The sequence below is a fragment of the Myiozetetes cayanensis genome, unplaced genomic scaffold, assembly GCF_022539395.1.
Source record: "Myiozetetes cayanensis isolate MyiCay16 unplaced genomic scaffold, myiCay2020 scf13, whole genome shotgun sequence".
Lineage (NCBI taxonomy): Eukaryota > Metazoa > Chordata > Aves > Passeriformes > Tyrannidae > Myiozetetes > Myiozetetes cayanensis.
Window position 1 is genome coordinate 4,787,598 of NW_026086937.1, and position 13,368 is coordinate 4,800,965.

Genomic DNA, 13,368 nt, shown 5'->3' on the forward strand with positions numbered 1-13,368 from the left:
ATGGTTACTCAAGTCTGATAAAATTGGCTAAACTAGAGCCCACAACTTTATCTTCAGCCCATTGGCCATGGGACCTCTGAGGAAAGGAAAAAGAATTCTTTTTACTTGCATATAGCTTGGGTGAACAAAAGCTGTTTGTCCAAAATTTGGAGCTGCTAGTTGTCTAGAAGTGGGATTCTGGAATACTGTCAGCCTGGGGCAGCAGAGAACCAAGCTGCAAGATCCTTCTGATTTTTTGTCATTTTGTGAGACAGCAAAGTCACTTGGGAGCTGTTTTGCTGGGAATCATTTCTTTCTCATCTCCTTTCTCTGTGCTTTAATCCACACCTCCTAACCAGACACTGTTGCTGAACTAAATTAACTGGTTTAGTGAAGACAGTATTCTTTATGTCAAACAAGTCTGTCTGGTCTGCTTGTAGAAAACTGTAATTGAATTTACCACATACACCCACAGAGACTTTTAGAGAAGCACCTTGTTGGGCAGATCAGTAATAAAAAAGGAAGATGTAAAACCAGGGATATTAAAACCTTTGTCATAACCATTTAAATGCAGTTCCCCAGTACAGTGCACTTACAAGTCTGCCTTCAGATCCCAGGGTTAGTTTCCTGAGGTATTTTTTGGTTGCGTAGATGGGCCGGGTTTACAGCTGTAGGGTGAAAGGGTTGGCTGGTTTGGTTGGAGTCTCCCTGCACGCCCAACCAATCCTTCCTGCCTGTCCTGCTGGAGTCCCTCCAGCTCCAGAAGCCCAGCTCTAGCCCTCCTCTAATGTGTGTTTGTGGTATATTGTGTTTGTCAGGGGAGATGCTCTCCTCTTCTGACTCCTGGCTTTGAGGCAGTGCTGAACTTGCAGTCCTGGCACACCCTGATTAGACCCCGTCCTTGGGCATGCCAAGAGTCCTGGGGTCTGTGCTCTTGCTTTGGCAGGCCTGAAGGGCTGGGCACAGCCATCCCTGAGGGCAGCAGGAATATTCACTCCATTGCAGCTAATTGTCTTTGTGCTATTTGCCTTTGAAATCATTCTCTGCATTTAGGGTAGACTTTCTTTCTCCTTGCCAGCATGATTTTGCCAGATTCATTATGCTGAACCTCCTATACTTGTACTGGTCCTTTGGGGACAGAAAGAAAGGGACTTTGGGATAACGTTCTCAGCAGGATGGTCCAAACAACAGGCAAAACAACCTGCTGATGTTTGACCCAACAAGTTCTGATGGTCCCTCAGTGTTTAGGGCATCTGATTTAAATGAAAAATACTGTTCTCCTTGCAACTAGTTTACTGAGGTGTCATTATGCCCAGTGTTAGACTGCAGCCTTCTGGTTCGCTTTGCAGCTGTGGCCCACTTTGCCATCTGCACCCCACAGGTGCTAGTTCAGTCCTGGAGAGCAAGTTCATTACTGGGTCTTCACTGCAGAAGCTCTATGTGAGTCACTCCAACACTTGGACCAGGTTTGATCCCTGGTTTGCATCACAGAGGCTCCGTAACTGTGCCCAAAGAGACCTATAATCCACAGAGAGCTGGCACACAGGTAATGGAGCACAGGGAGATCTCCTGTGGTCTGGAACGAAGGAGGGAGACAGTCAGGTGTTGATAAGTGCCCTTATCGTGGTTTTCATCAGGCCCTTATTGGTCATACAGGGGCATGTGGGAGGCTTCTGACTGGAGAGAGACTTGAGTGTTTTGTAAGAAGGGAGAGAAAGAAATGCTGATGGATGGAAAGCTAAAATGCTGCCTGAGGTTGTAGAAAGAGTGCTAAAATACATCAGTCCTTTTAGTGCAAGTAATGCTCGTGCTATTGACTCCTTCAAAGCTCTTGTTTCCCTGAATGTTGGTTTGACATAAGATGGAACATTGTCCTTAAGACAGACAGATCTACCTGTGGGTGAAAGACAGATGGATATGATGGCTAGAGCTCATTGCACCAAGAGAAAACCAAACAATCTGCATTGCCCAATACATTTAGGTAAATCTAATAGGAGGGGTGAGGAACACAGCAAGATTAGCTTGACGAAGATTATTTGTTGCTAAACAGACTCTTCAGTGTTTCCCTCAGCCCTGACACACACAATGAATTGCTCCACCCAGGGCCTTTCCATTTGTTTCATGGCTCAGTTGATTTTGATGGGTTTATTGTGAAGCAAGATTTATGGAGCCCCAGGAAGGAATAAAATTAAAAACTTCCGCTCCCTGTGTTCCCACAGAGGAGAGAGACCCCCATGTCTGTTCATGGTGCTGGTAAATGGGCTGGGAGAAGGATCTGGCTTTCATGCCCCGTGATCAAAATGTGTCCTCTTTACACGTGTCCTCTCCAGTACGAGAATAGTGAGCGGCTCTGCAGATCCATCCCTCAGATTCTGTTGACCTGGGCAGGAAAAATGACAGCACCTGTCCTCTTAAAATCATAAAATGAGCTTTAAAGGTAATTAGTTGGTTTTCAAAATTAAAATGTCTGGATTTTTTTTTTTTTCCTGTAGGAACTGCCACATTTTTAAGCTGTCTTGGGCAGCGTGGCAATATTAGCTCCTTCCAGAGTGTTGAATGGCCCATGCAACAGCATGCTTCCATCAGCAGGTGTTTCAAGAAAAGTGCTGTAAAACATGAGACTTGTGACAGTCACAGACAGTGGTGGTGATTCAGAGGCACAGGTCCCTGTCTGGTCTTTCACCTGCCCCATAGCTATATTTCTCTGCCAGAGGACACAGGATTTGTGTGAAGGTGGTGGTTGGGCTGGCTGGCAGGATGCTGTTCCTGTGGGATTCTGCTAGCTGGGTTCATCCTGGAACTGCACTGGCACTTGCAGCCTGCCATGGCTCTGAAAGGGTTTTCATCTCATCTAGCAGCAGCAGCTCTGTTAGTCAGAAACAAAGCAAATCCTGATCACCACTGAAGACACAGATACGCCCTGTGTTTCAACATCTGAAACCAGACCCATCAATCTGAAGCTGTTCCCCACTCCCAGTGCCAACAGCTCCATTGATGACTATGCTCCAGAAAGAAAAGGAATTGCTTTTTCCCTCACTGTAATGTCAGCCCACCATTTGGAGACTCCCCCGCATCTTCCTTTTCATGCTGGAGGTGGTGCACTCATCTCTGTGACCTGCAAGCATCTGCTTCCCTGGTTTTCCGCTTCGTCGCATCTCTGTTTAGACACTGCAATGCCCTGTCCCACATACTAATTACTGACTTTTTGCTTCTGAGGAGCTTGATTCATTCTGGCACATTTTCCCATGTGAAACTGGACCTAGAGCCTTGGAAAATATCTTAATGGACATCAGAGCAACTCTTGAGTTTAACCCCAAACTGGCTGCTGTATCAGAGCTAAGAGGCACATCATTCAGAGCACAGCTGTGGCAGTACGAACCCTCCTTGTGTGGAGGTCTTTGCTGCAGGTATACCCTGCTGAGATGGGGATATTCTCGACCCTGGCAGAGCTGGGTGCTGCTTGGGGAGGGAGGTGTTTGCACTGGCAGCACCTTATCTGTGGCACCTGGCTGTGCTGCGAGTCGATGCTCTCACGTGTGTGATTGCAGCAAGTGAATTCTCTGAAAGAAAACCCCTTTTGCTTTTTCTTGCTATAAAGCTCTTGCTGTTTCTCACAGGAGCAGTTTCTGTTCAGGGCTTCTTGCTGCCAGGTCCTGGCCAGGCTCTGGGAGGAAAGACAACCTCAGCTACCACTGGCTCTGACAGCTGCTCTGGCCAGGGCAGACCAGGGCTGCACGACATGGCCTTGGGCTTGCAGGCTGCTGAGGCTGCTGGTTCCCTCCTGAGGCTTTTTTTGGTTCTCCAGTTTCCTTGACAGTGTGGAAGGACAAACGTTGTCACCTTGTGCACCTGCCCCCCTTGAAGAGAGAGCCCAGGTGTGAGGCAGTTTGGGGAGGTCTGGAGTAGATGGAGTTTGGATCAGTTCCTGTTCAGCAGTTCCTGTGCTGCTGCTTGAGTTCACAATTTCAGAAGTGTCTTCCACCTCATTGCACTCTGAGTGTATTTTTGAAAAGAAGGCTCATGTATTTGCAGGCAAAGCAGAGACCACTTTCTCCTGCCCAGGGGAGCTGGCAAAGCCAGCTTTTGGAGGAGGGAGAGCTGGTTATGGGACAGAGGCACTGGGCTGACACTTGGGACATTGTGACCAATGCCCAGATGTGCAAGACACATCTTGTGTGCCCTTGTCTTACCACAGCTCTCTATGCCTCCATTTCCATGTGATAAACAGCAATTAAAACCAGTTTCTTTCCCTCTTCTTTCTCATCTAGTTTCTAAGCATTTTTGGACCAGGAAACATCTCTTACTGTGTTCAGTAACTGATCTTTCAGTAAAAGGGTTTTGTCCTTAGGAGTCCTAAGTGCTGCCAGTGTATAAATAAAAGTCATGAATGGCAGCCTGGTGGTGCAGCAAGCAGGAGGGCTCCCCGTGGCAGGGGCTGGCCCTGGCTCTCTCTTCTTGCAGTAATTCTACCTGTCAACCCCGATTAACTCAGAGACTGTTTCAAAGGTTTGGCAGGAAGGGAGGATTTCCCTCTTTTCAAAATTATTATATTAATTTTGTATTTCTGAAATGAGCACAGAGAAACCATCCTTGCTCAGCTACCCCTGCAACAGAGACCTTTCATGTAGGTACTGAAGATAACTAGACACATTTGACCTCTCTGTCATTTAAGACTCTTTTCTTAACCTACCTACCTGTCCCAGAATAAAAGTCCTGTCTCCCCAGAGAGGTGATGCAGCCCTCCAAATCTTGTCCTACACATCGTGCTCAGGCCTTGGGCTTCCTTTGAGATGCACCTGATGAATTGAGGGAGCCAGAATTAATCTTACCCATAGTCACCTCTTAACAACTTAGCCTCTTTGCTGCTACATTTGATAAGTTACTTTGTAATTGCAGCAGAATTTCACTGGAACATATTCGGTTCCCATCTTGCCCTCATGGCTGCTTTTGTACTTTTGGCATATTAGAGATTATGACTGATGTATTTATACACTTAATGAAACTACTGGTGCTGATTGATTTCTCCACCCCCCCCCCCTTGTTTCATAACATTTGACAAATAACAGGAATGCAAAAACTGGCCTGAAATTTGCCAGAACGTTCTTTTTCCCTTTTCTGCCAGGAGATCTGGTTAATTTTTTTTTAAATTCCAACCATCAAATGTATTTTGATAAAATTTAAGACACTTTCATGAACTCTCTTGTGTCCTGGAAAAAAATGGAATTTGTGACTTTCTACAAAATTATTTACAGTATTTTTCTGCCAATAATATTTGTATGTAAAGCTCTGACTAGGATTAGTTACCAAGGACAGCTATTTTTACTGTATTCCTGTTTGGATCATTATATTTTGCAAGCTTTGTTCTCGTTCTGTTTCATTTTCATACAGTGCTTACCTGTTTCAAAATATTGTGTGCGTAGTCAAAGTGCCTTTATGCTCTGCCCCAGAGCAGGCTGCCTTTCAGTGGCCAGGGAAACTTTTTGGGATGTATAAAATACCCATCTCTCTCATGGGTTTCTCTGAATCATCCGTGTTAAATTTAAGGGTACATAAAGTGTGTCTCAACTGTATTGAAGTTAGATTAAGAGTCATAGGATTAGCTCTTCTGCATTTTCAATTTGCCTGTGGGTTTGGGGCCTGTGGGGATTTAAGCATATAAATAGGATTTCTGCCTGTGTGTTGGTCCAGAGCAAGGCAGGGCTCTGCTGCCTGGTCAGCAGTCCCAAAAGGGGGCTGAAAGTGTGGGAGGAACTGTTGCCAACAGGCTCTGCCCTGCTCCTGTCCCTCACCCAGATCAGCCCCCTCCTGCCCAGCAAGGTCCTCCCCAGCCTGCCTTTGGCTCTGTCCTCAAATCCCTGTGCTGGAAACAGCTGGGAACTCTTTGGCAGCGTGTTTATTTAAAGTCTCCTGTCCCTGCGGTGGAAAAGCTGACCTTGTGTCTCAGATTCAGCCTTATTTCCAAGCTTTCTGTCTGATCTGTTGTTCCTGACCAGGTTTCTTTTATCAGCTCTTCGTTCAGCTGCTCACCATATTTTCCTCTCCGATTCTTTCACATTCTCCAGCACTCCCCTATCGCAACCTTTATTCCTCATCCTTCAAAGCCTGAGTTCTTTCTATTCAGATCTCCATCCTGCATCCTGAAATGTCATGTCCAAGTTCCTGCTTGATGGGACATTCAGTGTTCACTGAATGTGATTTGACATCAACTTGTCTGGAAAATATTGCACTTCTATTTTTCAGGAAAAAAATATCATGAGATATTTCTATAAAAATTTCAGTGACAGTCTGCCTGTAGGTATTGGGACCTTGAAAATCTCAAGTCAAGCAGGAGTTCGTGCATTCAATCCTTTGCTCAGGAGATCATGGAAAAATGAGTGTAAAATATGTGAATTTAACATTTTTCATAGCATGTATAAATAGTGAAAGTAAAAAAGCCCTCTTGTTTAATTGCAATATTGGGCCTTCAGGCTCATTTAGAGCTGGAAAATACTGTTAATTCATCAGATGAAGAGATCAGAGTTTGACTTACCAATTAATTTTTCATCTTATTAAGAACACAGAGAAATAAAATTCTGTTTGGTCTCTGCTGTCCTTGACTTAAATGGGAGTTGCACAGATCTGGGACCCTAAATCTGATGCTACTCTGTAATCTTTCTCCAGTTACTAAAAACATGTGGACTTTGTTTTTTTTTTTTAGGCCCTCCATCTGCTCCCCAGAACCTGATTTCCAATGTCAATGAGACATCAGTGAACCTGGAGTGGAGCCCCCCCCAGAACAAAGGTGGCCGGGAAGACATCTCCTACAACGTGGTGTGCAAGCGGTGCGGTGCCGGCGACCTCGGCCGCTGCCGCTCCTGTGGCAGCGGAGTGCACTTCAGCCCCCAGCAGAACGGCCTCAAAACCACCAAAGTCTCCATCACCGACCTCCTGGCACACACCAACTACACCTTTGAAGTCTGGGCGGTGAATGGAGTGTCCAAGCAAAACCCCAGCCAGGACCAAGCTGTGTCAGTCACTGTGACGACTAACCAAGCAGGTAGGAACATAAACAGTAATTCTCTTCCTCTCTCCGCTGCCTGTTCTGTAGGAAAGCTGTGATTTCCATTGCGTTTAGCATTAGCAAATGAATGCGAGGAGCTCTAAGATGTGTAACTGGGTCAAACCCTTATTTTCTGGTTATTTATATGGATAGTTTAAATTCTTCAGAGCTAGAAAGAGGGAGGACAGTTTGGTGCTGTGTCTGGGAGCAGGCTGTGCTGCAGCACGTGGGGAGGACACTGGAGGCATCTGCAGAACCACAACAGCACGGCTGCCCTGTCCTGTCCCCTTGCCTGGCCCTCCAGCAACTTGGCCCCTTTGTAAGGGAGACCCAGCACAGGGGCACGAACGAACACGAATGTCTCCTTGGTGTTCACAGAAGGCAAAATACACGCTCTGGGAGCACAGGGTTGTGCTCCTGTCCCCTTTCAAAAAGCGCTGTGTAAGATTCAGAGTGGGGCTGGCTTGCCTGCCTGCTCACTCTCCTCTCCTGCAAAGTCAATTAGATTCTGTCCCCTTGTTAAGTAAATACCTCCTTAACCTGCTGCTGACAACGTTTCAATTGATCAGAGCTGGCATTGCTGTGGAAATCCTATATGAGCTTTCATCTTCATGCTGTCTGATTTTTGCGCTTCATTCATCTGGGAGAGTGCAATACTATTTCTGTGTATAGCAGATTACTTCAGATACCCTAGGCAGTTCTGATTTTTTGGTCCCTTTTGCTTGACCTAGTAAGGGCAAAGGCTGCTGCAGCAGATTGCCGTTTAGTTTTGATGCTAATTTGTTTGATCTTTTCCTTTAATTACATGAAAACATTTCTTAGTTTGCAGCAAGCTAGGGTTTCTCACACAGGGTTCCAGTTGAATTTTTAATGCAATGCACAAAATTATATATGTTTGAATATGACAGTCTTCTGTATGCAAATTAGAGATCCAGACTGTCAGACTGGCTATAAGACCGTCAAACCTGTTATCTGATGGCTCACAGCACTGATTGCCTTCAGGTCCCACAGATGTTGCTGGCATTGAGCACCTTGGAGCGTAGCTTACAGGGTAGTAATTTATTGTTAGACTTCTGGTGTATGGGACAATGTTAGTATTGCATATTTTGATAGTACTGGACTACATAAATATTTTTAATTCTGTTCCCTAGTAGATGTGCGTGAAAAATAGGTATGCATAGTCTAAATCTGCAAATTTTAGCTGTAGTCTGGAATGTGTCAATATTACCAGTGAGAGGTACGTTCAGTTTTGCAGTGACAGTTACAAGCGAAATTGTCAAGTCCAAGCTGAAGCTCCTTTGAAAATCTGGTCCAGCGTTTTTTGTTCTTCACGTACAGTTGACAGCATCCCTTTTAAATTATGATTCAAAAATTCAAACTATCACTTTGCCCAGTGAAAAGAAGACTAATAGAGAACAGGGGCTATTAGGGAGCCTTGGGAGAAAGCCGTGGGAGAGTGCTGTCATACGCTATACGAAAAGAGGAGGTTGAGAACAGCAGCAGGGACAGTGTTTTTGTGCTATGAATGCCTAGCAAAGAGAGTATTTCTGACTGATTTTGGCATGTGTAAGGATTAGTGGATGCATATATGCATGAATAAGTGAGCAGGATCTATCTACCGTGTGAAAATTCTACCATCTTATGCTTTTGTATGCAAACCAAAATCTGATTGAATATGCAAATAAGAATTGATTTTGTTTATTATCCATGAGTAACATTCTTCACATCAGGAAATTTGTATTTTTGCCAACATTTACAATATAGAAGCATGCCCAGTCTATCAAAATGCATCAGAGGGCCAGGGAAAATTGTAGTGGTATAAATGAAAATTAATGCCAAGTTGTGAGTGTTCTCCCATTCTTCATGCAACTTTGAGGTTTCTTCTGCATAGAAGATCTAAATAGAAACGTGTGGCCTAAACCGACAGATCTCATCTGAGATAAATAATCCTTACATATGCAAATAATCCCATTGATTTTGGTGAAGCTGCCTGCTTGAATAAAGGTTTGTAAAGTTAGACCCTTGGGTTTTACGAGTGCTGATCTGTTTAATCATTGTAAATGTGTGTCTGGGGTGCATTAAAATCCTTGTGCCACTAATTTTCTTTCGCTATATTTCATTATAAAGAAATCACGTCATGATAGAGCACTGCCACAGGCTTGGTTTTGATCTTGCACCTTTCTTACACTAATGCAATGCCTTGGTTTCTTTGAGGCAATTTCTAAATTCAGATTAGAGCCAAGCTCCTCCATTAAAAACACTTCTTCCCTGTTTTGCTAATAAAAATGAAACCACCAGCTTTGGTTTTGCTCTCTCTGCTTGTACTTTCCAATATTTGATAGAAAAAAAATGTTGTCAATGTGTTTTTGGAGTTCTTTACGTACGAGCAGTGTTTTTGGGTTGTATTCTGGGGAATTTGCTAGAATTTCTTGCAAGAGGTGCATCTCTGAGTAAAATTCAGTAGGAGTGCAGGAGACCAGGTAATCCTTCCTCTTAACAAACTGAGCTTCCAAATATGCAACCGTAGAATCTGAAGAAAATATGCAGGAATTTTAGAAGCAGTTTTTGATGTCAGAATCAGGAATCCAGGTATCTGTATGTTTGCATGTGTTGGTGTCAGCCCTTGTACAAGGTGTGTATTTGGAGACAGGCAGAGAACAATGAGAAATCAGTTACTGGTATATTCAGCACAAAACTGACGAAATGTATTGCGGTGACATAAAAGGTGCAGTCGAAAGGCACAGGTGTTTCTTTTTTTCCTTTTGCCATTTTACTCCTAGATGGAATGAAATGAGGCAGTTTGCTTTCCCCTGTTTGTTTAGAAATTCTTCAGTTTCCAATACTGTAGAAAAGTGTTTAAATGAAAATAAGATTTGCCATTCAAAGTAGGATCAAAAAGCATTTGAAAAAGTATTTTTTCTGCTTCCTTTGAAAAGGTCCTGGTTTTTACAGCTTTCTTTAAAAAAAAAATAAATAAAAAGGCTCAATTTCAGGCTCTGAACCAAGTACAAATTTCTATCTCCTAGTGAAATACTTCAGTGTTGTGACATTTTAAGAATTTTGAATCGTGAATTCAACTCGCTGTTCTGCATGTTTAATATAATAATTTTTTGAATTTTTTTGAGATGGGAACCGTTACTCTTTTCCCATGTAAGATTAGAAACAAATTAAAAAAGATTAGAAACAAATTAAAAAAGCAAGGATGGAACACTGAGCTGCTGAAACTTGGAGCCAGCACCCTTAGCACACTGAGTACTGGAAGTGCTGATATTGTGGGTCTCCATCAGGAGTGGCGGCTTTTGTGGCTTTCAGTTTTTGATGAAATGAAATGAAATAAGCACTTTTTCTGTCTTAAAAAAAATGTGAAATGACTTGTGGGGGAGAGGCAGACCAGCAATTCTCCTGTGATGCTGCTAGGAGAAGCTAATTTCAATAAGGAACTCTTACCATGCAGTTGACAGAACAGCTCAAAAATCTCCAGGATTTTTTTTTTTTTTTTTTTTTTCCTGCTCAGGATAATGCTGTGAAGCTGTTCAAAATTAAAAGTAAAGCTCTCAATAAAGAGATCTTGTTCACAGCATGCAGAAAGCTTTTGTGGTTTGGTTTTTTTGGTGTTTTTTTTTTTTTTGAAGAGGCGCTGAACAGTTTATATTGTTATTAAAGATTACAGCGGAGCTGTTCAGGTCTCCAGCCTGAGAGCCGGGTTCACTGCTCAGTCTCTCTGTGTTCGTGTCCGAGGGGGCAGCGTGGCCGGGACAAGGTTTTTGCACGGATGCTGAAGGGATTCAAAAGGCAGGGCAGCAGCACGGCGGTGGGGCAGAGCCTACACAAGCTTAAATGAGATTTAAAATCCAAACTCATTATGCTGCTTGCTTTGCTCCCTTCATTTTGTTTGCATTTTATGAAGGACGGGTGTCCTTCTTGCTCCTTTGCTTGTTGGAGTTTAAAGCAGCTGATATTTCTGAATAAAGAGGCTGCCTGGTGATTTGTTACCTTGTTAGGTTACCGTGGGCTCGGTGTTTCCTTAAGTGGACTGACACAGCTAGATGGATGCAGGATATGCCAATTAGGATGAAAATACAGTATAAATAAATAAACTTACTCTTTCTCCCGTTGCATCATACTGGATGTTTTCAAGCTGCCTGTGCTCAGGATCAAGAACTGATCCTTCTTATGAATATCTCAGGCTGGCTGTCCCATTTTTCCCTCTTTCTGTTCTCGCTCCTCTCCCCAGCCCCTTTGTCTCTGCGCTCCCCCACACCTTGCCTGTCTAGCTGTCTGTTCACCTGTCTCAGAGCCGCTTCATCTCGGAGGCAGAGCAGTGTGGCTGGCGGTGCTGCAGTCCTTCCCCCTCCTCTGTATGCTCCCCTGGTCCCTCTCCGTCACTCAGAGCCCTGCGGTGGTTCAGGATCCATTTCCAGGCAGGAACTAAAATGGGTCACGGTGCCACTAGGACTTAACCAACACCAAGGAGATCTGTGTGAATTGAGTATTCTTCTGGGACGGGCTGCAGTTGTAGCGAACCCAAAATACTGACATTCACTGCAGGGATGGGGAATGTCAACTGTTACTCAGTTTTATTTAGCCTTTAGGTTTGTTTGTTGTTTATGTTCTTAATTCTGTTACTAAAAGGAAGAAAAAAAAAAACCAAAACCTTGAAAAATCCTGATCCTTTGAGGATGATTGTGTTTTAAGTTAGAAATGGAGGGGGGGTAGAAGTGGGAGTTATTTGCTTCTCGATGACTCATAAGTTCTACTGGACTTCTTGCTAGGGGAATATATATTCCCACTTTGCATTTCGGTGGGTCTTCTTTGAAAGCCCACGTTTCCTTTCAAATGCTGATTAGCATTCCTCACGTGTTGTACAGAACAGCACAGAAAATGCATATAAGGTCTTACATTCTGCCAGTGTGTTTTAACCTGTGCTGAGCTACATTTGCAGTCAGTAAAAATTCATGGACATACATTGCCCTTGGTCAGTGTGCACTCCTCGTATCGACAAAATAATAGTTGCTCAGGTAGATCAAAAGCAACACCATGCCAAGACCAGAAAACCTAAAGATTTCAGTATTTTAATGTACTTTTTCCCTGGATATTTATGACTTACCTATACAGAATTGCTCTGTAGTGAAACATCAAAAGCTGTTGTTAAGTAGATTTTGGTCACAGAGCTTTCTTTAGGTAACTGCGTGAACACACTTAAACTATACTGTAAAATAAAATTAACAGTTATTATGAAGATTGAACAATCCATCTTATTCTGTTAACTCCCTCATGTTCTTTGAGTATAGTCCTGGTTTCACTATAAATAATAGCAAATCGTTTCTGTTTGCTGAGAGTGAGCATAACAGTTTTTGATTTTTGTATGGTGATATTTATGTGCATAATAAGAATTTTACCGATAGGGAGGTGGTGAAAGAAGTTAATTTTGATTTTAAAAACATCAAGATTTGTAGTCATTCATACTGCTAGTTTTATGCTCAGCTCTTGCAAAAAATGTGCCCTTTTTTTAATGCAGTCCTGGTGAAGAGATGTTTATTGTTGTGTTGAAACATAATTTTGAAGGGCTGTATAACCCCAGTGAAGACTTCATCTCCAAATAGCCAGGGAAGGAGCTCAGTGAACGTGAAGACAGAATTCATCATACACTTGTGTCACAGTTTCACAGACCCTGTAAAATACCGTAAGCTGGCAAAATAAGTCATTTTCTGTTCTGACATCACCCTTGTTTAGTGCCTGGTGAGGCTGCTGGGAGGCTTGTGCAAGTCAGCTCCCCTTCCACGGCTGGTGGGCTTTCCAGTCCATTCCCTCCTGGCTCCCTTGGGTGATGTAGGGACAGGGTAGCGCTCATGAGGTTTAGGGCTTTGTGGGGGGAAGGATTAAAGTGCTGGGACAGGCTGTTAGTGTTTGGCCCCTTTGAAAAGCGTGGAGGTTTGCAGCAAGCTGGATGGCCCAGCCTGGGAGCTGAGCAGGTTTGTGAGTTCGTGTCTCTGCCCAAGCAGAGGAGCGAGTGGCACTCCACATGCTGGGCACAGCTGGACCTGGCTGGAACCTTCCCAGGCATCCAGGAGTCAATTCAGGTTTTTATTTTTATTTTTTTCAAAGCACTTGCTACCAGTAGAGTCCCACCCTTTCCAGTTACTTGTTCCCTGCAGCCAAAGGATACAAATAGCCTGTTCCAGTAGTCCTTTTACAGGCACACAGAGCCGTGAGGGAACACATGCACGTAGCTGGGTGTGTGTAAATAGTCACAGCACCCTGGCCACCCAGTCCCCACAGGCCTGATTTAAAATAATCTCTTGGCAAACATCTGGATGCATGCCAGCTGTCCAGAGCATGGGAAGTGTGTG

The 13,368-nt window shown here is 43.8% G+C and overlaps 1 protein-coding gene across 1 annotated transcript in view; it reads left to right on the forward strand.

The window, feature by feature from the left end:
* Positions 1 to 13,368, forward strand: part of EPHA4 (EPH receptor A4) — a 106,348-nt gene that overhangs the window by 50,836 nt on the left and 42,144 nt on the right. The window contains exon 5 of the mRNA XM_050307974.1: positions 6,677 to 7,015. Coding sequence (XP_050163931.1) covers positions 6,677 to 7,015 — 339 coding nt within the window. The remainder of the gene's footprint in view (positions 1 to 6,676; positions 7,016 to 13,368) is intronic.